Source organism: Lolium rigidum, chromosome 3 (assembly GCF_022539505.1).
Source record: "Lolium rigidum isolate FL_2022 chromosome 3, APGP_CSIRO_Lrig_0.1, whole genome shotgun sequence".
In the NCBI taxonomy this organism is placed as follows: domain Eukaryota; kingdom Viridiplantae; phylum Streptophyta; class Magnoliopsida; order Poales; family Poaceae; genus Lolium; species Lolium rigidum.
In genome coordinates, this window is record NC_061510.1 from 4,918,815 (window position 1) to 4,938,745 (window position 19,931).

The following is a 19,931-nucleotide window of genomic DNA, read 5'->3' on the forward strand; positions in this document are numbered from 1 at the left end:
TCCGTGAAATAGTTTCGCCAGAGGGTCATTCTGTGCTTTTCTTTCAGTTTTGGGTTATTTTTGTGTAAATCGCCTTCGTTTACGTCGGCTAAAATGGTCAAATTGAGCTGTTTATCTGTTTGCATGGGTGCTCCTAGCGGCCTGACTTAATTCTTTTTACAATTTTTCATTGAGAAAAAACATAATTTACATAGGAAATAAACGAAAATATGAGAAAAACTAAAAGGTCCATGTAGCTCCTGTGGGAAAACTAATTTATGTGATTGACGACGAGGACGGATTGAACGACGGAGATGGAGGCGGCGGCGGACCAAGGGCCTCATCCTCTGTGAGGCCTGCAAACATTTTGTTGGCGGCGTACCGGGGCAGTGGTGCAGGCGCCAGCGGCACTTCCGACATGAGGATGCCGAGCCTGTCGATCTTGTCGGCGGTCATCGTGTCTGGCAGCCGGTCTCCTCGGATCCTTCTCGATCCCATGCCCGTTGAACCTTCGATTGGAGTCCACGGTGTAGGTAGAGTCGGCGCAGAGGTCCGCCTGCAGGTACAACCGCCTGTGCCGGCTCTCCATGGTACGCTCCGGATCGCGCGGGTGCACGGGAGGGACAGGCACCTGGCGGTGGCTGAAGGCACTAGCCGCCACCCGGCAGGTGCACGTCCTACTAGTTTCCACAAGGCATCCATGTTTGGTCCATCATCTGCATCATGTCGACGCAGAGCGGCACTCTGTTCGGCCGCTCCTCCATCTCCATGCTGCTGTCGGACGCTTCGAAGTCGTTTTTCTTCTTCCACATGGTGATGCAGCGGCGCACGGTGGTGGTTGTGGGAGTGGAGGTGGCGGTGGTGTAGTCGATGGCAGTGACGATGCCGGTCGCAGAAGACCAACCACCGCACGCTAGACTTGGTCCGCGTGCAGAAGGAGAGGCGACACCATTGATGGCGAATATTGTGTGGCACGGACCCGAAAGCGAAGACCGCCGAAGCGATGCGCTCGAAACAGACCTCGTGCCCGCTGCAAGACGTGCCCATGAGAGAAGCGAACGGTCACGCGACACGACCGCGCATTGTTCGCCCAGAAGCCACTGAGGCGCAAATTTGGGCCGCGTTTGCGTCTCGGTGGAGAGTGCGCCCAGCCGCAAACAGCTTATATCCGTACGTTTGCATCGGGCCATTGGAGATGCCCTAAGTCGCATCTCCACAGAGTCCCCAAAGAGATTTGAGTTTGACTGCTCGCACGTCCCAAAGTTTTCTTGGTCCGGTGTGGCCTAATATGGTGTACGCCCCCCCCCCCGGACCATGCCGTGACACAGGAGAAAACATATCACTAGTGTTGGACCCGCCTCGTCAACGACCCATAGGTTTGGACACGGGGTTTAAACCCTTCACCAACCTCTCGTCAAGTGGCGTTAATCGTCGAGCAGGTTTCGCAGCAAGCCGCGCAGTTTTCCCAGGTGGCCCTGCACGCCGGCGTTATGCCGCAGCTATATAAAAGGAGAATCGTCTTGTCGACAATTACTCACAATTCACGCCGCTCCCTAATCCCCCCACCTCCATCTTGTCTATCCGCCGGAACGTTCTCGCTACCAACGGATTCGGCCGCGGCAGCCTCACAGCTGTGGGGGCATGGGCGCTGTAGGGGGCGCGCTAATCTCTACTAATGGACATGTGCCTACCGAGCAGCGGCGGTTCACGTCGTGGAACAAGGACGGGCGCACCCATTTCTGGCGTTCGCCCTCCTCCCAATGTTCGTCATCAGGGCCAGCGCACTCGATCCGTCCTCCTCGTATCGTGTCTCCTCGGTTCCCATGCCGAAGCGCGAGGTGAAGGAGTACGAGACTCCGGCGCCTAGGCGCGGACATGGAGCAGTGGCAGCAACATTATGATCCGCGATCTGTTCCCACAACAGCATCAGCGCACCAGCCTTCTCCGCCCGAAGCCGGAGGTGAAAGAAGAGGAGGAGGTGGCGTCGCTCCTCCGCAAGCTGCGATGACCCGACAACATGTCAAGATACAACGCCGCCTACATGTCGCTGAATGACCGCAAAGCCTCAACGCGGAATATCGAGGACGCGATCTCCATGTCCATTTGCAAGAGCGCTATGTCGCTCGTCGACCTCACGCGCGAAGACGATGATGCTGGCTCCAACAGTGCGGTGAGGGCGAGCCTTCCAACCCTCGTGGTAAGCTGGACGTCGTGATCGATGACATCTATAACTTCTTTCAATACTATGACCGCTCTGAACGCCGTGAGGGCTGTAAATTTATTTTTATGTTTAAATTTGACCTGATTTCATTCAAACCCTTATAATATATAACAAATTTGAAAGAATTGAGTGTTAATTTTTATAAATTTATTTTTAGGGATGCTACTACAAACAGCCCAAAAGCAGCACCACGCGACGATGTCTCGCAAACTTTCAATCCGACGTTTTTGCAAGACACAGATTGGGAGACGATTCAACGTACCCTAATAATAATAATATAGTAGGTATATATAATGCACATCGATCTCACAGTCCCAGCCCTTGTAGATGCTCTTCACTCTGTGACACCATCACTAATTGGCTACTACCACTACTAATGTATTGTATTTGCATGTTACATCTCGCACGGAGCAGAACAAACAAGAGACAAAAGTATTATGTTTATACGGTTGATACAGAGATAAGTACTCTGCAATCAGATGTTCCTGTCTGGCTGTAGCACTGGAATACCACCGCCTTGCTGGGTTATGCCGCCGGAGATCATGGCCTCCGACGCCTGCCAGAGGCGCGCGGCCTCTCGTCGGCTGGTGGCTGCCGGCGACGGCAGCGCCTCGTTGCAGTCGGCGAAGTAGCGGCCCGAGACTCCGGCCAGCCTCGGGTGCGCCGCCGCGTAGCAGGTGGTCGCCGCAGCCTGCATGTTACGTAGACGTCAGTGAGGTGAGGAGCTAGCGGCGCATTAACTGCGGCAAGATAGCAAAGCCTTCCCCTCCGGCGCAGGCAGGGCGCGGGGCAGAGAGAGATAGAGACAAGGCACGGAACAGGACACATGGAGAGCTAGGGCCAGAATGGATTATAATTAGAGTGAGATAGGGTGGGTTGATTAGCACCTGTGGGATTGTCTTGAGCAGCTTGGACAGCAGCACGAACACCAGATCTGTGACGATGCCCTCCCGGTCGCGGTTGAGTCGTGTCCTGACGATGCCGGGGTGGACGCAGTTGACGGTGATGTCGGCGCCCATTTCCCGGAGACGGACGGCGAGCTCCTTGGTGTGCAGCACGTTGGCGAGCTTCGACACCGCGTACGCCTGCGTCGCGTCGTAGGCTCTGTAGACGTGCGTACGTGCACATGCACATGCCAAAGTTAATTTCTCCGCCGACCGATTAAACAACGGCGATCAGGCGAGGTGATAAAACAAATTAATGGCGCGCGCGTACTGTCAACCGAGTTAGGTGAAGGATCGGTGAACTCAAGAAGGTGGCAAAGATGCTTACATCTTGCGGCGGGTGACTTGGCTGAGGTAGTCGGCCCAGTCGCCGGAGAACCAGCTGTGGACGCTGGATGAGACGTTGACGATGCGGCCCTGCACCCCCGTCGCCGCCGCCGTCTCCACCATCCTCCCAAGCAGCAGCTTGGTGAGCAGGAAGTGGCCCAGATAGTTGGTGGCGAAGGTCATCTCCACGCCGTCCTCCGACAGCGCCAGCTGCCCGTGCGAGAACTTGCCCGCGTTGTTTCTGCACCATCAACCGGAAGGTCCGTCAGTTAGCAACTTAGCGGCCGAGAGCGACAAGGAGCATGTAAAGAAAGCGACGGTGGCGGAAGGAAGGAGAGGAAGCGGTTTATACACGAGGAGGTGGAGAGGCAAGCCGAGCGCGAGAAACCGCTGCGCGAAGGCGCGGACGGAGGCGAGTGAGCTGAGGTCGAGATGAAGCACGAGGACGTCGGCGTCGGGGCACTCGCCGAGGATGCGGGCGCGCATGTCCTCGGCCGCCTTGACGTTCCGCGCCGGGATGACCACCCGCGCGCCGCGCTTCGCCAGCACCCGCGCCGTCTCCGCCCCGATTCCCGACGTCGCGCCGGTGATGATCGCGGTGAGCGAGTCGAGGTCCGGGCAGGACGCGGTCACCTCCTCGGCGGTCGACTTGGAGCCGAACCCGCTCGCGCCCGGGGAGCCCAGCAGGTACTTCGCCGCCTGCAGCATCTCCGCTACCCTGCCACCACCGGCCGCCGCGCCGTACCCGAGCCTGAGCTCGCTACGCTGGCGCTAGCTTGCCAGAGAAGGGAAGAGAGCGAAGGAGCTAGCAGGATGAGGAGGAAGTTAAGGCGCCGGGCGGCGCGCATTTATATGAAGCTCAAGGACCTCGAGGAGCCGATCTATCTACTACAAGTACGCTGCGAAAAGGGGACGGAGCTAATTAATTCTTCTTCTCCCTGAATGGATCGCATTGACTGCGCCCAAACCGTGCGACCGACCGGGCGAGGCTGCAAAGGCGCTGCCAGGACGGTGGCCGGCGACTCGTGTCGTGGACTCGTGGTTCCGTGTCATCAGCCGATCGGCACCGCCCGTTTCGGCCTCATCATACACCATCTCACCGGTGTCCTTCGAACGCCCTCCGGTAAATGCAGCCAACGTGCCGTTAGGCTGGTCATAACGAAGGGTAAATTAAACTAATAACGTATAATAACATATGTCCATATGTCATGTTACTAGTCTAAGTTAGTATCTTCATAGTGGATAATAACTTATGTGTTGTTATGCATTGTTTGTTATTAGTATGTTGTAGACTCATCTTGCATTATGTGTGTGATGTTATGATAACATAGCTACCACCTCACTTTTTTTTCATTTATTGACATACCACGTCAGCAAAACGTCTTGAAATGTATGATGTTACTAGCTATATTACTCCCACTATGAGGATTAGCAAAAAAAAAACTCCCACTATGAGTAGTCTTAGGGGTGAGATGGTCCGCACCGGCGTCTCCTAAATTGAGCGGTTAAATTCTTTTAGTTCAAATTATGCATTTTAAGCAAATATATTATTTATTACAATAATTAATAGTCACTAATTTAATAACTTGCACACCAAACCAAAATTGTTTATTAGAATAATTAACAACAAATAAAATTAACCATTCAGTAGTGCAAGAGACACATCAAGCGGTGTTTTCTTTCCTCGTGCAATGAATGCTCGACAAGATCATCGCGAAGTTGCAAATGAACTTGCCCGTCGGGGATTTCTTGATGTGTGGCGATGAAAGCTTCAAACTCAGCCGCCATGTTGAGATCAACTTCAGCAAGAGGCTCCTGATTTATATTCGTAGCCTCGGGATGATAATGTTGCTCACATCTGAGAATTAGACCAAGGTACCTGATAATAGCAAAACAAACTTGCGGCACACCAAATGCCTGCATTAAATCGTTCCTACAAGCTTCCTGTAACTATGAATACCATGCCATCTTGTCAGTAAAATGGGTGGAGATTTGTCTTCACAAATATTTCCCATGAAGAAAAAATGCGATGAGCCAAGTAATATCATTTGTTGGATTCGTGAACATTGATCACATAGTTGATGCCAGGGGCGGCCTTAAAAAACATGCCAATTTAAAATATGATAGTCAGCCACAACTTCATGCAGGAGACACCGCAGCCTCAAATATGAACCTTATATATTCCAAGCCAATAAAACGGATAATTCTTTAAATCCAGTGCGTGCAGTTGATGCTTCTATGTTACCTCGCCAGTAGCATCGGATAAAGGCAAACTTCTTATGGCGTGTCTTTCGGACCTCGATCGATCAGTTTATATTTTTTCTCGAGAAATACGGATCGTCCATACTCTGACGTGTGCGTGCAGCTTAATTCGTTTCTACTTATTTTGTTTTTCTCTTCTCCATTTATAAACATAGTTTCAAACATTACATAAACTAATACATAATTGGGAACATGGATTTACACAAACCAATACATAGTTTGAAACATGGTTTACACAAACTAATACATAGTTAGAACATTGCAAAATGAGTAAACCAAACTAGTGTTGGTTTCGTATGTTCGCTGCCAAGAAGAACACTCTCGAACACACTCAATCACCTAAAATGGAAAATTCAGCTGGCAATGATAACAATGTTGTTCCCACCAAGTGAGGACATACGAAAACCGTCACTAGTGGCTTCAATTGGCCCGTGGCCATATTCGCTGGAAAAAAAAAACTCTAACAGTAATTGTCGGTGTCCAGGAAACTATCGTGGCACAGACTGCCGAAACGACGCAGCGGCGCCAGTCGCTGGCTCGTCTGAGAAGACGCATCCAGCCATGGTCGCTACCAGGCGGGCCTGACGAAACATTCGCAAGACACGAGCGGACACTTTACGCATCCGTGCATCCGTAGAAACACATCCGAGGCGCATAATTTGAGTCTGGTTTCCGTCGTCGCGGACGGCATAATCATTATGCGTTGCCTGCTTGAAGCAGGATCCCGACACATTTTTCTACCTCAGCTTCGCAAATGGTCGCTCAATGTCCATTTACATCATCCCGTTATCCCGTTGGAGATGGCCTTACATTTTTTTTTCTGAGAACCCCTTAGAGTTGTGTACATACTGCAAGCAGTATTTGAATATCTACGTACGAGGGCGCCGCCTCAGAACGACGGTTGATCGGTGTTAGGAGCAGGGCCCATAGAATACTGTCAAGGGTCAATTGGCGCGAAAATACTTGTACAAGCTTGTTTCCATGTAGCCGTCGGTTAGGTCCACCTGGTTGCTCACCTAAAACCACATCATTGCTTCTTCAGGCCTGTCAATCTTATAAACCGGAGCAGGAATATCAGTATTAGTAGTAGTAGTACAGCTGTATACGTTAGAAATTGTCAATTCGACACAAACTTGAAATGTGAAAAATGGAGCTGCGATATGGCGCGCTCAATGCAGTCACACATCATTCATATACTACCTCCACCCTAAAATAGTGTCTCGATTTTTCATGCAAAACTATAGCTAAAATATGTCTAGATACGTTCATACATATGGGAGTGATGTTTTGGTACATGGGAGCGAGTTTCCGCATATCTATACAAAACTAAGACACCTATTTTCATACAGTAGGTACATGTGTACTTGGTTGAAAGAGTTGGAGATTTTCGGTTCCCAACTACTAGTGTTCTCGCTGTTTTACCAAATTAGACAATCACATTTACACGTTCAAAGAAAGTGTAAACAAATCTAGGAGTAGCCAACATTAGCAGATAACAGGACTTTCGTCCAGCACCCTAGGAGCTTTAGTTCCGGTTTAAAAAGAACCAAAACTAATGTGAGGCATTGATTTCGGTTCATCCTACAAAGCCTACCGGGACTAAAGGGGTGGTGGTAGGCTGCCTCCAGGGCAAAAGCCTTTCTAGGTTTTTTGGCTCCCTACGCACCTCCACCCCCTCTGGATAGCTTTTTTAGCTTTGTAAAATATAAAATAAAATGATAAAAAAATTAAAAATAAAATCTTTTGAGATTCACGTATGTTACGCAACCTACTACTACGGGAAATTAATAAATTTGAATTTTAACTTTTTTGCAAGAAAAGTTTAGAAAAAGTGAACACATCATTAACTTTTACATACGACGTCGAGAAAAACGTATAATATATCATAATGATGTGCCCGCTGCCTTTCTTAACGCCCAACTGGTGTTGGCTCTGCGATAAACAGAGGTCAACCTGCAATGCTAGTGACCACACGGTACTACTTAATGAATGCCTCTTGGGTACACAAGCTGGCTAGAGGGCGAGTGATTAAGAGAAAGTACAATAGATTCTGATCCGCTGGCTATAAGGATTAAAATGGTATATTGGTGCTTAGAGCAAGTACAATAAGGCTTAGTCAGCAGGCTATAAGGATTTAAATATAATATATATGCTTAGTTGGAGGAGAGAGAAGAAGAGAGAGAAGGTGGGTGGGCTCTAATGCAATAGCCAGCTCTAGCACGTGCTCCTAGGCACTTTGTGAGACTAAATAGTGGGCCATGTGTTGATAAAGTAGTGCAATCTTAGAGCCAACTATTGTACATGCTAGCTATATGTTGACTATAAATGAGGTGCCATATTGCTTATAGCCATCAGCTGGCTATATTATTGGAATTGCTCTTAGTTGGAGGAGAGATAAGATGTGAGAAAAGGAAAGTGGTACAATAGGTCCTAGTCAGCTGGCTATAAGGATTAAAATAATATATTGTTGCTTAGTTGGAGGAGAGAGGAAAGGAGAGAGAAGAGGAAAGCCAGCTCTAGCACGTGCTCCTAGGTACTATGTGAGAGTGAATGGTGGGCCATGCACTAATAAAGTAGTACAAGTTTATAGCTCACTATTGTACATGTTGACTCTAAGATGACTATAGATGACGGGAGCAGCGATTTGGCTCCCGGAAGCATTTGCTCCCGGTTTTTTCGAAAAATCGTAATAAATCGAAAACTTATCAAAAAATTCCGAAAAAAAATCATGCACGTACCTGACCATGGCACGCACCAACGTGTAAAATGTCGTTGCAAAAAGTCATCGTATGCGCCCTGGACAAAAATGACAAATTTCTGACATGAAATGAGATCCAAAAATTTGAATCTCAGATCTGGAAATTTGTCATTTTTTCCCAGGACGCATACGATGACATTTCGCATCGAAATTTCACAAGGTGGTGCGTGCCATGGTCAGGTACGTGCTTGATTTTTTTCGGAATTTTTTGAAAAGTTTTGAAAACCAAAATTTGCTCCCTAAAAATCCGGGAGCAAATGCTCCCGAGAGCCAAGACGAATTTCCGATAGATGACATGGCACTTAGCTTATAGCCAACAGTTGGCTCTACTATTAAACTTGGTCTCATGCAAACGCTAGCCCTTGCACGTGCTCCTATGCACTTTAAAAAGAGAAAGGTGGGCCATGCATCAATAAAGTAGCACAATTTTGTAACTAACTATTGTGCAAGTTGGCTATATAGATAACTATAGATGACATGTCCATGTCTTGTAGCCAACACTTGACTTTATTATTGAACTTGCTCTAAGGCCATCTCCAACCAGGAGACCCAAACCCATTCCAAACGTCTGTGCGTGTTCTATTGGGTAAAAACAACACCTAACACATGGATCTAAACTAAAAACGGACAGCTGCCGCGTCCGGTACGACCCAAAGCCAGCCCAAATCTAGGAGGCTTTTCAGGCGAGCCGGACAAGCGCGGACGTGGTTCTACGTCCCTTCCTATCCGCTCCTAGCCCATTTGGCATTGACAGAAAATGGAACCACAAGGCCCCCACATCTTCTCTCTCGACCGCGCCGTTGCTGGCGTGTAGTTGACACACGTCTGTTGGGAACCCCAAGAGGAAGGTGTGATGCGTACAGCAGCAAGTTTTTCCTCAGTAAGAAACCAAGGTTGTCGAACCAGTAGGAGTCAAGGGCCACGTGAAGGTTGTTGGTGACGGAGTGTAGTGCGGCGCAACACCAGGGATTCCGGCGCCAACGTGGAACCTGCACAACACAATCACAATACTTTGCCCCAACTTAACAGTGAGGTTGTCAACCTCACCGGCTTGCTTGTAAACAAAGGATTAAACGTATGGTGTGGAAAATGATGTTTGTTTGCGAAGAACGAGTAGAGAACAGAGTTTGCGATAGATTGTATTTCGGATGTAAAAGAATGGACCGGGGTCCACAGTTCACTAGTGGTGTCTCTCCAATAAGATAAATAGCATGTTGGGTGAACAAATTACGGTTGGGCAATTGACAAATAGAGAGGGCATAACAATGCACATACATATCACGATGACTACTATGAGATTTAATCGGGGCATTACGAGAAAGTACATAGACCGCTATCCAGGCATGCATCTATGCCTAAAAAGTCCACCTTCAGGTTAGCATCCGCACCCCTTCCGAGTATTAAGTTGCAAACAACGGACAATTGCATTAAGTATGGTGCGTAATGTAATCAACACAAATATCCTTAGACAAAGCATTGATGTTTTATCCCTAGTGGCAACAACACATCCACAACCTTAGAACTTTCGTCCATCGTCCCAGATTCAATGTTGGCATGAACCCACTATCGAGCATAAATACTCCCTCTTGGAGTTACAAGTATCAACTTGGCCAGAGCCTCTACTAGCAACGGAGAGCATGGAAGAACATAAACAACACATATATGATAGATTGATAATCAACTTGACATAGTATTCCATATTCATCGGATCCCAACAAACACAACATGTAGCATTACAAATAGATGATCTTGATCATGATAGGCAGCTCACAAGATCTAACATGATAGCACAAGAGGAGAAGACAACCATCTAGCTACTGCTATGGACCCATAGTCCAAGGATGAACTACTCACACATCAGTCCGGAGGCGATCATGGTGATGAAGAGTCCTCCGGGAGATGATTCCCCTCTCCGGCAGGGTGCCGGAGGCGATCTCCTGAATCCCCCGAGATGGGATTGGCGGCGGCGGCGTCTCTGGAACTATTTCCGTATCGTGGCTCTCGGTAATAGGGTTTTCGCGATGGAGAGTTTAAGTAGGCGGAAGGGCAGAGTCGGAGGCGGCGCAGGGGCCCCACACCATAGGCCGGCGCGGGCCCCTCCTTGGCCGCGCCGCCCTATGGTTTGGCCGCCTCGTGGCCCCACTTCGTATGCTCTTCGGTCTTCTGGAAGCTCCGTGGAAAAATAAGACCCTGGGCGTTGATTTTGTCCAATTCCGAGAATATTTCCTTTGTAGGATTTACTGAAACCAAAACAGCAGAAAACAACAACTGGCTCTTCGGCATCTCGTCAATAGGTTAGTGCCGGAAAATGCATAATAATGATGTAAAGTGTGTATAAAACATGTGAGTATTGTCATAAAAGTAGCATGGAACATAAGAAATTATAGATACGTTTGAGACGTATCAGCCGTCCTCGCCTGCGATGGCCGAGCCACGCCCTCGCCGCGCTGCCCTCACCCGCGACGGCCGAGCCACACCCTCGCCTGCGATGGTCGTGCCACCCTCGCCCGTGACGGCCTCGTCTCGCCGCCCTCGCCTGCGATGGCCAAGCCACGCCCTCGCCCGCGCCACCCTCGGCCGCACCTGGCCACCACCGGAGTGTACCTCCACCTCTCTTACAGCGGACGAGCTCCATCGGGCGGAGCGGACGAGCAGTGGCCTCCTTCCGGGCGTGGCGCCTCCCTGACTGGACCAGTTGGGCGTCGAGGCCCGAGGCGGCGGCTGGCGGAGCTATGCGATGCCCAGCTTGGCAACTAGTACTACTTGGGAAGGAGGAGAAACAGTAATTTGGGTTGCAACATTGGGAAGCAAAAGAGGTCACGGCCGTCTGCGCCTATCCGCATGTCCAGAGGCTGACCCAAACAGCCAAAATCGGACACGAAAAGTGTCCGATTTGGATCTCCGTGTTGGAGATGCCCTAATACGCGCACGCTGTTCTACCGTGGATCGATTGATGACCTAATTTACTCCTCGAAACGTACATCGTTAATACGCCTGCATGCTAGTATTGCTGGGCTGGTGCTACTCCCTCCGTCCACAAATAAGTGTACATGCATATTTTCTAAAATAAATTATGAAGTGGAGTGAAAAATGCATTGGGAAAAAACATCTCTCCTCTTTATTTTTTTCACCTCTAATAAGCTAAGTGCATGTAGAAAATAAAAAGAATATATGCTAAAAAATAAAGAGAATCAACCAAAGTACATTAAAAGACAGGAGTAGAATTTTGTGTGGATAAAGTTTAAAGCTAAGAGCATCTCCAGTCGCGTCCCTCAAACGGCACTGGATTGAGCGTTTGGGGGACGTGTTTTGTTCGTGCCGCGTTTGGGGGACGTCGCTGCCCAGTCGCTTCCCCCAAACACCGTCCCAAATGAATATTTAGTGCACGAAAATAAAGGTTTTCATTCAAATTTGATTATATATTACAAAGTTTGAATGAAAACGACTATATTTCATCTAAACCCTAGCCTAGTGACCGCCTGGCGGTGCGTTCGATGGTCCTGCCCAGTCGTCGCCTCCCCTTCGCCGCAGCTCGTACTGCGCGCGCCGCCTCTCCATGCGTATGGCGGTGGCCAGACGCCGCTGCTCCAGCAGCGCGTCGTCGCCTGCCCTCCCTGTCGCGCCGTCTGGAGGGAGAGCTCGACGACGCGGTGAATCTGTGCTTCTTCGCGGGCACGTGCGGCGTCCTGGAGCTTCTTCTCCGACTCGAAGGACTTGACGAGCGCGCGTTGCTGATCGGCCGTCTCGTCCGGGTGCGGCCCATCGTCGTCGGACCACTCAAACTCGTCGTCCTCCTGCTCCGTCTCCTCCTCCTCCGCCTCGGCATCCATCTCCTCCTCCGCCTCGGCCTCCGTCTCCTCCTCCTCCTCCTTCATTCGCGCCTCCAGGCTTTCCGCCAACGCGTCGGCCTCCGCCACCAACGCATCAGCCCGCCTCCCCCAGGCCGCCTCCATTGCCGCCAGCACCGTCTCCCGCTGCTGATGTTCCTCCGCCGCCAGCTGCTGCTGGCGCTCCATCCCCGTCGTCGGCGCTCGATCGCCTCCCGCAGTTCATGCTACTGCGCCTCCCGCTCCTCGCGCTGGCGTCGGCGCTCATCAGCCCACCGCTGGCCAATCTCCTCCGTTCGGTGCCGCCGCGCCTCTTCTGCCGTGGCGGCGTCGAACGACGCAATGGTGTCCGCCAACGGCTCCTCGTCCCACGCCGCGTTCTCGTCAGCTGCGGGGTCTCCCGCTACTGCCGCCGCCACCGCCGCCTCACGCTGCTGATGGGCCCACTGCTCGAGTGCCTCCCGCCGTTGCCGCCGCCCTTCACGCAAAATATGCGCCCCGCGCCGCCGCCGCTCTTCCAGGGTGGCGGCGGAGATGTCGAACTGCGAATCCGGTGGTGGAGGTGGTGGTGGAGGAGACGGCGGTGGATGGAACTGGCCATCGCCGTGGCGGTTCATCATTGTGCAATAGTGGTGGAGGAGACGGCAGTGGAGCGACGAGGGCTTGTGGCGGGGAAAGGGGTGCCGGTGGCTGTGGTGGCTGCCATTGAGCCGGGTGGGCCTTTTATAGACGCCGGCGTCGGGAAGAAAGCGCGGGAAGAGGCAAGAAGCGGCGGGAAGAAAGCGCGGGAACGCGCGGTGGTATGCGAACGCCGGCGACGCGTGGAGGCTGCGCCAGCACCGACGAGACGTCTCGCCTGCCCCTCCGTCGCCATTAAGGCAAAGCTGCGACGCTTCGGTCGTGTGTCACTGCGCACGAATAACTGATGATCCACAAGTATAGGGGGTGTATCGTAGTACTTTCGATAAATAAGAGTGTCGAACCCAACGAGGAGCAGAAGGTGTTGACAAGCAGTTTCGATGAAGGATTCACTGTAAATGCTCACAGACAAGTATTCAGGGGGTTTTAATATAGCAGATGAATAAAGTACAAGTAAGTAAAGTGCGAGAGAAATAATTGCAGCGAGTGGCCCAATCCTTTTTAGCACAAAGGACAAGCCGGTTTGTTTACTTATAATGACCAAACGTTCTTGAGGACACACGAGAATTTAGTCTAGTGCTTTCGCTTCATATAGCTGATTAATCTTCATTGTTTTGATAAGTGTTGTGTGGGTGAACCTATGCTAATGCACCGCCCTTCCTAGGACTAATACATACTTGTGATTATACCCCTTGCAAGCATCCGCAACTACAAGAAAGTAATTAAGATAAATCTAACCACAGCCTTAAACTCGAGATCCCGCTATCCCTCCCGCATCGATATACCAACGGGGGTTTAGGTTTCGTCACTCCGGCAACCCCGCAATTAGCAAACGAATACAAGATGCATTCCCCTAGGCCCATAAATGGTGAAGTATCATGTAGTCGACGTTCACATGACACCACTAGAAGAATAACACCGTAACTTAAATATCATAACATTGAATACTAACCAACATAATTCACTACTAACATTTAGACTTCACCCATGTCCTCAAGAACTAAACGAACTACTCACGAGACATCATATGGAACATGATCAGAGGTGATATGATGATGAATAACAATCTGAACATAAACCTTGGTTCAATAGTTTCACTCAATAGCATCAATAACAAGTAGAAATCAACACCGGGAGAGTTTCCCCTATCAAACAATCAAGATCAAACCCTAATTGTTACAGCGGTGACGAGGTGCAGCGGTGGAGATGGCGGTGATGATGATGAAGATGATGGTGATGATGATGGAGATGATGTCCAGCTCGATGACGGTGACGATGGCGTCGATTTCCCCCTCCGGGAGGGAATTTCCCGGCGGATTTCAGCCGCCGGAGAGCTCTTTTCTCTCTGGTGTTCTCCGCCCCGCGAGGCGGCCGTGTCTCTTCGCGACTATCCTCTCGGTGCTTAGGTTTTCGGGACGAAGATGTACGCGAAGGAGAGGAGGCCGAGAGGGGCTGTGGGCCCCCTCCTCACAAGGCGGCGCGGCCAGGCCTTGGCCCGCGCCGGCCTATGAGGTGGGCCCACAGCGGCCCTCCTCGGCTCCCTGATGTCTACGGGTGCTTCTATTCTTGTAGACAGTGTTGGACCTCCAAGAGCAGAGGTTTGTAGAACAGTGATGTCTACGGGTGCTTCTATTCTTGTAGACAATGTTGGGCCTCCAAGAGCAGAGGTTTGTAGAACAGCAGCAAGTTTCCCTTAAGTGGATCACCCAAGGTTTATCGAACTCAGGGAGGAAGAGGTCAAAGATATCCCTCTCATGCAACCCCGCAACCACAAAGCAAGAAGTCTCTTGTGTCCCCAACACACCTAATAGGTGCACTAGTTCGGCGAAGAGATAGTGAAATACAGGTGGTATGAATAAATGTAAGCAGTAGCAACGGCACCGGAAAAGTGCTCGCCGGCGTGTGGTTGATGGTGGTAATATTGCGGACAAGTAGAGATGCAGTAAAACAATAAACAAGCAGCGATAGCAGTATTTAGGAACAAGGCCTAGGGATCATACTTTCACTAGTGGACACTCTCAACTTTGATCACATAACAGAATAAATAAATAAATGCTAGACTCTACACTCTCTTGTTGGATGATGAACACCACTAACTGTGTAGGATTACACGAACCCTCAATGCCGGAGTTAACAAGCTCCACAATATTCGATGTTCATGTTTAAATAACCTTAGAGTGCATGACAGATCAACATAACCAAACCAAGTACTAACATAGCATGCACACTCGTCACCTTCACACTACGAAAGGAGGCATAGATCACATCAATACCATCATAGCAATAGTTAACTTCATAATCTACAAGAGATCACAATCATAGCCTACGCCAAGTACTACACGATGCACACACTGTCACCATTACACCGTGCAGGAGGAATAAACTACTTTAATAACATCACTAGAGTAGCACACAGATAAATTGTGATACAAAACACATTGCAATCATAAAGAGATATAAATAAGTGATACGTCTCCAACGTATCGATAATTTCTTGTGTTCCATGCCACATTATTGATGTTATCTACATGTTTTATGCACACTTTATGTCACATTCGTGCATTTTCTGGAACTAACCTATTAACAAGATGCCGAAGTGCCGCTTGTCGTTTTCTGCTGTTTTTGGTTTCAGAAATCCTAGTAAAGAAATATTCTCGGAATTGGACGAAATAAAAGCCCGGAGGCCTATTTTCTCACGAAGCTTCCGGAAGACCGAAGACGAGACGAAGAGGGGCCACGGGGTGGCCAAACCCTAGGGCGGCGCGGCCCCACCCCCGGCCGCGCCGGCCTATGGTGTGGGCCCCCCGTGCCGCCTCTCGACTTGCCCTTCCGCCTACTTAAAGCCTCCGTGACGAAACCCCCGCACCGAGAGCCACGATACGGAAAACATTACCGAGACGCCGTCGCCGCCGATCCCATCTCGGGGATCCTCGGAGATCGCCTCCGGCACCCTGCCGGAGAGGGGAATCATCTCCCGGAGGACTCTACACCGCCATGGTCGCCTCCGGAGTGATGAGTGAGTAGTCTACCCCTGGACTATGGGTCCATAGCAGTAGCTAGATGGTTGTCTTCTCCCCATTGTGCTATCATTGTCGGATCTTGTGAGCTGCCTATCATGATCAAGATCATCTATATGTAATTCTATATGTTGCGTTTGTTGGGATCCGATGAATAGAGAATACTTGTTATGTTGATTATCAAAGTTATGCTTATGTGTTGTTTATGATCTTGCATGCTCTCCGTTACTAGTAGATGCTCCGGCCAAGTAGATGCTTTTAACTCCAAGAGGGAGTACTTATGCTCGATAGTGGGTTCATGCCCGCATTGACACCTGGGACAAGTGACGAAAGTTCTAAGGTTGTGTTGTGCTCGTTGCCACTAGGGATAAACCATTGATGCTATGTCTAAGGATGTAGTTGTTGATTACATTACGCACCATACTTAATGCAATTGTCCGTTGCTTTGCAACTTAATACCGGAGGGGTTCGGACGATAACCCGAAGGTGGACTTTTTAGGCATAGATGCAGTTGGATGGCGGTCTATGTACTTTGTCGTAATGCCCAATTAAATCTCACTATACTCATCATGATATGTATGTGCATTGTCATGCTCTCTTTATTTGTCAATTGCCCAACCGTAATTTGTTCACCCAACATGCTGTTCGTCTTATGGGAGAGACACCTCTAGTGAACTCGTGGACCCCGGTCCAATTCTCTTTACTCGAAATACAATCTACTCGCAATACTTGTTTTTACTCGTTTTCTCCGCAAACAATCATCTTCCACACAATACGGTTAATCCTTTGTTACAACAAGCCGGTGAGATTGACAACCTCACTCGTTTCGTTGGGGCAAAGTACTTTGGTTGTGTTGTGCAGGTTCCACGTTGGCGCCGGAATCTCTGGTGTTGCGCCGCACTACATCCCGCCGCCATCAACCTTCAACGTGCTTCTTGGCTCCTCCTGGTTCGATAAACCTTGGTTTCTTTCTGAGGGAAAACTTGCTGTTGTGCGCATCATACCTTCCTCTTGGGGTTGCCCAACGAACGTGTGAAATACACGCCATCAAGCTCTTTTTCTGGCGCCGTTGCCGGGGAGATCAAGACACGCTGCAAGGGGAGTCTCCACTTCTCAATCTCTTTACTTTGTTTTTGTCTTGCTTTATTTTATTTACTACTTTGTTTGCTGCACTAAATCAAAACACAAAAAATTGGTTGCTAGTTTTACTTTATTTACTGTCTTGCACTCTATATCAAAAACACAAAAAAATTAGTTTACTTGCATTTACTTTATCTAGTTTGCTTTATTTACTATTGCTAAAATGGCCAACCCTGAAAATACTAAGTTGTGTGACTTCACTAGCACAAATAATAATGATTTCTTATGCACACCTATTGCTCCACCTCGCTACTACAGAGAGAATTCTTTGAAATTAAACCTCGCTTTACTCGAATCTTGTTATGAAAGATCAATTTTCTGGTGTTAGTTCCGATGATGCTTGCTGCCCATCTTAATAATTTTGTTGAACTATGTGAAATGCAAAAATATAAAGATGTAGATGGTGATATTATTAAACTAAAATTGTTCCCTTTCTCATTAAGAGGAAGAGCTAAAGATTGGCTGCTATCTCTCGCCTAAGAATAGTATTGATTCATGGACTAAATGCAAGGATGCTTTTATTGGTAGATATTATCCCCCTGCTAAAATTATATCTTTGAGGAGTAGCATAATGAATTTTAAACAATTAGATACTGAACATGTTGCTCAAGCTTGGGAAAGAATGAAATCTCTCGGTTAAAAATTGCCCAACCCATGGATCGACTACTTGGATGATCATCCAAACCTTCTATGCAGGACTAAATTTTTCTTCGCGGAATTTATTGGATTCAGCTGCTGGAGGTACCTTTATGTCCATCACTCTTGGTGAAGCAACAAAGCTTCTTGATAATATGATGATCAACTACTCCGAATGGCACACGGAAAGAGCTCCACAAGGTAAGAAGGTAAATTCCGTTGAAGAATCCTCTTCCTTGAGTGATAAGGTTGATGCTATTATGTCTATGCTTGCGAATGATAGGACTAATGTTGATCCTAATAATGTTCCATTAGCTTCATTGGTTGCACAAGAAGAACATGTTGATGTAAACTTCATTAAAAATAATAATTTCAACAACAATGCTTATCGGAACAATTCTAGTAATAACTATAGGCCATATCCTTATAATAATGGTAACGGTTATGCTAATTCTTATGGGAATTCTTACAACAATAATAGGAATTCACCCCCTGGACTTGAAGCCATGCTTAAAGAATTTATTAGTACACAAACTGCCTTTAACAAATCTCGTTGAGGAAAAGCTCAATAAAATTGATATTCTTGTTTCTAGAGTTGATAGTCTTGCCTCCGATGTTGATCTTTTGAAATCAAAAGTTATGCCTAATAGGGATATTGAAAATAAAATTGTTACTACAGCAAATGCCATCCAAGTTAGAATTAATGAGAATATAAGATTAATGGCTGAATCGCGTGCTAGGTGGGATAGAGAAGAAAATGAAAAACTAGCTAAAGAGAAGAATATAGCTAAAGTTTGGACTATTACCACCACTAGTAATGCTAATGCTACACATGTTGCTGCACCTCCTACTCATACTAATAAAAAAATTGGTGTTAGCAATGTTTCCACTTCTAATGCAAAGCGCGAAAAACTGCCTGAAACTGCTAAAACTGCTGAAACTGCCTGCGATAAAGCCGCTGAAATTTTTTCCAACATTGGGGATGATGATCCCATTGCTTTAGATTATAATGGTTTGAATTTTGATGATTGCCACATCTCTGAAGTTATAAAGTTCTTGCAAAAACTTGCTAAAATTCCTAATGCTAGTGCTATAAATTTGGCTTTCACGCATCATATTACAAATGCTCTCATAAAAGCTAGAGAAGAGAAACTAGAGCGCGAAGCCTCTATTCCTAAAAAGCTATAAGATGGTTGGGAGCCCATCATTAAGATGAAGGTTAAAGATTTTGATTGTAATGCTTTATGTGATCTTGGTGCAAGTATTTCTGTTATGCCGAAGAAAATTTATAATATGCTTGACTTGCCACCGCTGAAAAATTGTTATTTGGATGTTAATCTTGCTGATCATTCTACAAAGAAACCTTTGGGTAAAGTTGATAATGTTCGCATTACCGTTAACAATAATCTTGTTCCCGTTGATTTTGTTGTCTTGGATATTGAATGCAATGCATCTTGTCCAATTATATTGGGAAGACCTTTTCTTCGAACTGTTGGTGCTATTATTGATATGAGGGAAGGTAATATAAAATATCAGTTTCCTCTCAAGAAAGGTATGGAACACTTCCCTAGAAAGAGAATGAAGTTACCTCATGATTCTATCATTAGAACAAATTATGATGTTGATGCTTCATCTCTCGATGTTACTTGATACACACTTTCTGCGCCTAGCTGAAAGGCGTTAAAGAAAAGCGCTTATGGGAGACAACCCATGTTTTTACCTACAGCACTTTGTTTTTATTTTGTGTCTTGGAAGTTGTTTACTACTGTAGCAACCTCTCCTTATCTTAGTTTTGAGTTTTGTTGTGCCAAGTTAAGCCGTTGATAGAAAAGTAAGTACTAGATTTGGATTACTGCGCAGTTCCAGATTTCTTTGCTGTCACGAATCTGAGCCCACTGCCCTGCAGGAAGCTCAGAAAATTATGCCAATTTACGTGCATGATCCTCAGATATGTACGCAACTTTCATTCAATTTGAGCATTTTCATTTGAGCAAGTCTGGTGCCATTTTAAAATTCGTCAATACGAACTGTTCTGTTTTGACAGATTCTGCCTTTTATTTCGCATTGCCTCTTTCGCTATGTTGGATGAATTTCTTTGATCCACTAATGTCCAGTAGCATTATGCAATGTCCAGAAGTGTTAAGAATGATTGTGTTACCTCTGAATATGTTAATTTATATT

At 47.8% G+C, this 19,931-nt stretch overlaps 1 protein-coding gene across 1 annotated transcript; it reads right to left on the reverse strand.

Moving 5' to 3' along the window:
* Positions 1-2,504: 2,504 nt before the first annotated feature.
* LOC124694206 (short-chain dehydrogenase TIC 32 B, chloroplastic-like) lies at positions 2,505-4,182 on the reverse strand. Its single transcript, XM_047227221.1, has 4 exons — positions 3,824-4,182; positions 3,473-3,712; positions 3,088-3,304; positions 2,505-2,891 (listed from the first exon to the last, which is right to left on the reverse strand). The coding sequence occupies exons 1-4, from the start codon at positions 4,177-4,179 to the stop codon at positions 2,676-2,678; spliced, it is 1,029 nt and encodes a 342-aa protein (XP_047083177.1). The 5' UTR covers positions 4,180-4,182; the 3' UTR covers positions 2,505-2,675.
* Between the last annotated feature and the right edge of the window lie 15,749 nt (positions 4,183-19,931).

What these genes read in the sequence shown, in the direction of transcription:
- LOC124694206 (XM_047227221.1), bottom strand. Translation starts at nt 4,179, where the DNA reads ATGCTGCAGGCGGCGAAGTACCTGCTGGGCTCCCCGGGCGCGAGCGGG. An exon ending in CAAGTCACCCGCCGCAAGAT is followed by an intron (nt 3,305 to 3,472) that starts GTAAGCATCTTT and finishes GCACGTCTACAG; the next exon opens with AGCCTACGACGCGACGCAGG. An exon ending in TGCTCAAGACAATCCCACAG is followed by an intron (nt 2,892 to 3,087) that starts GTGCTAATCAAC and finishes CGTAACATGCAG; the next exon opens with GCTGCGGCGACCACCTGCTA.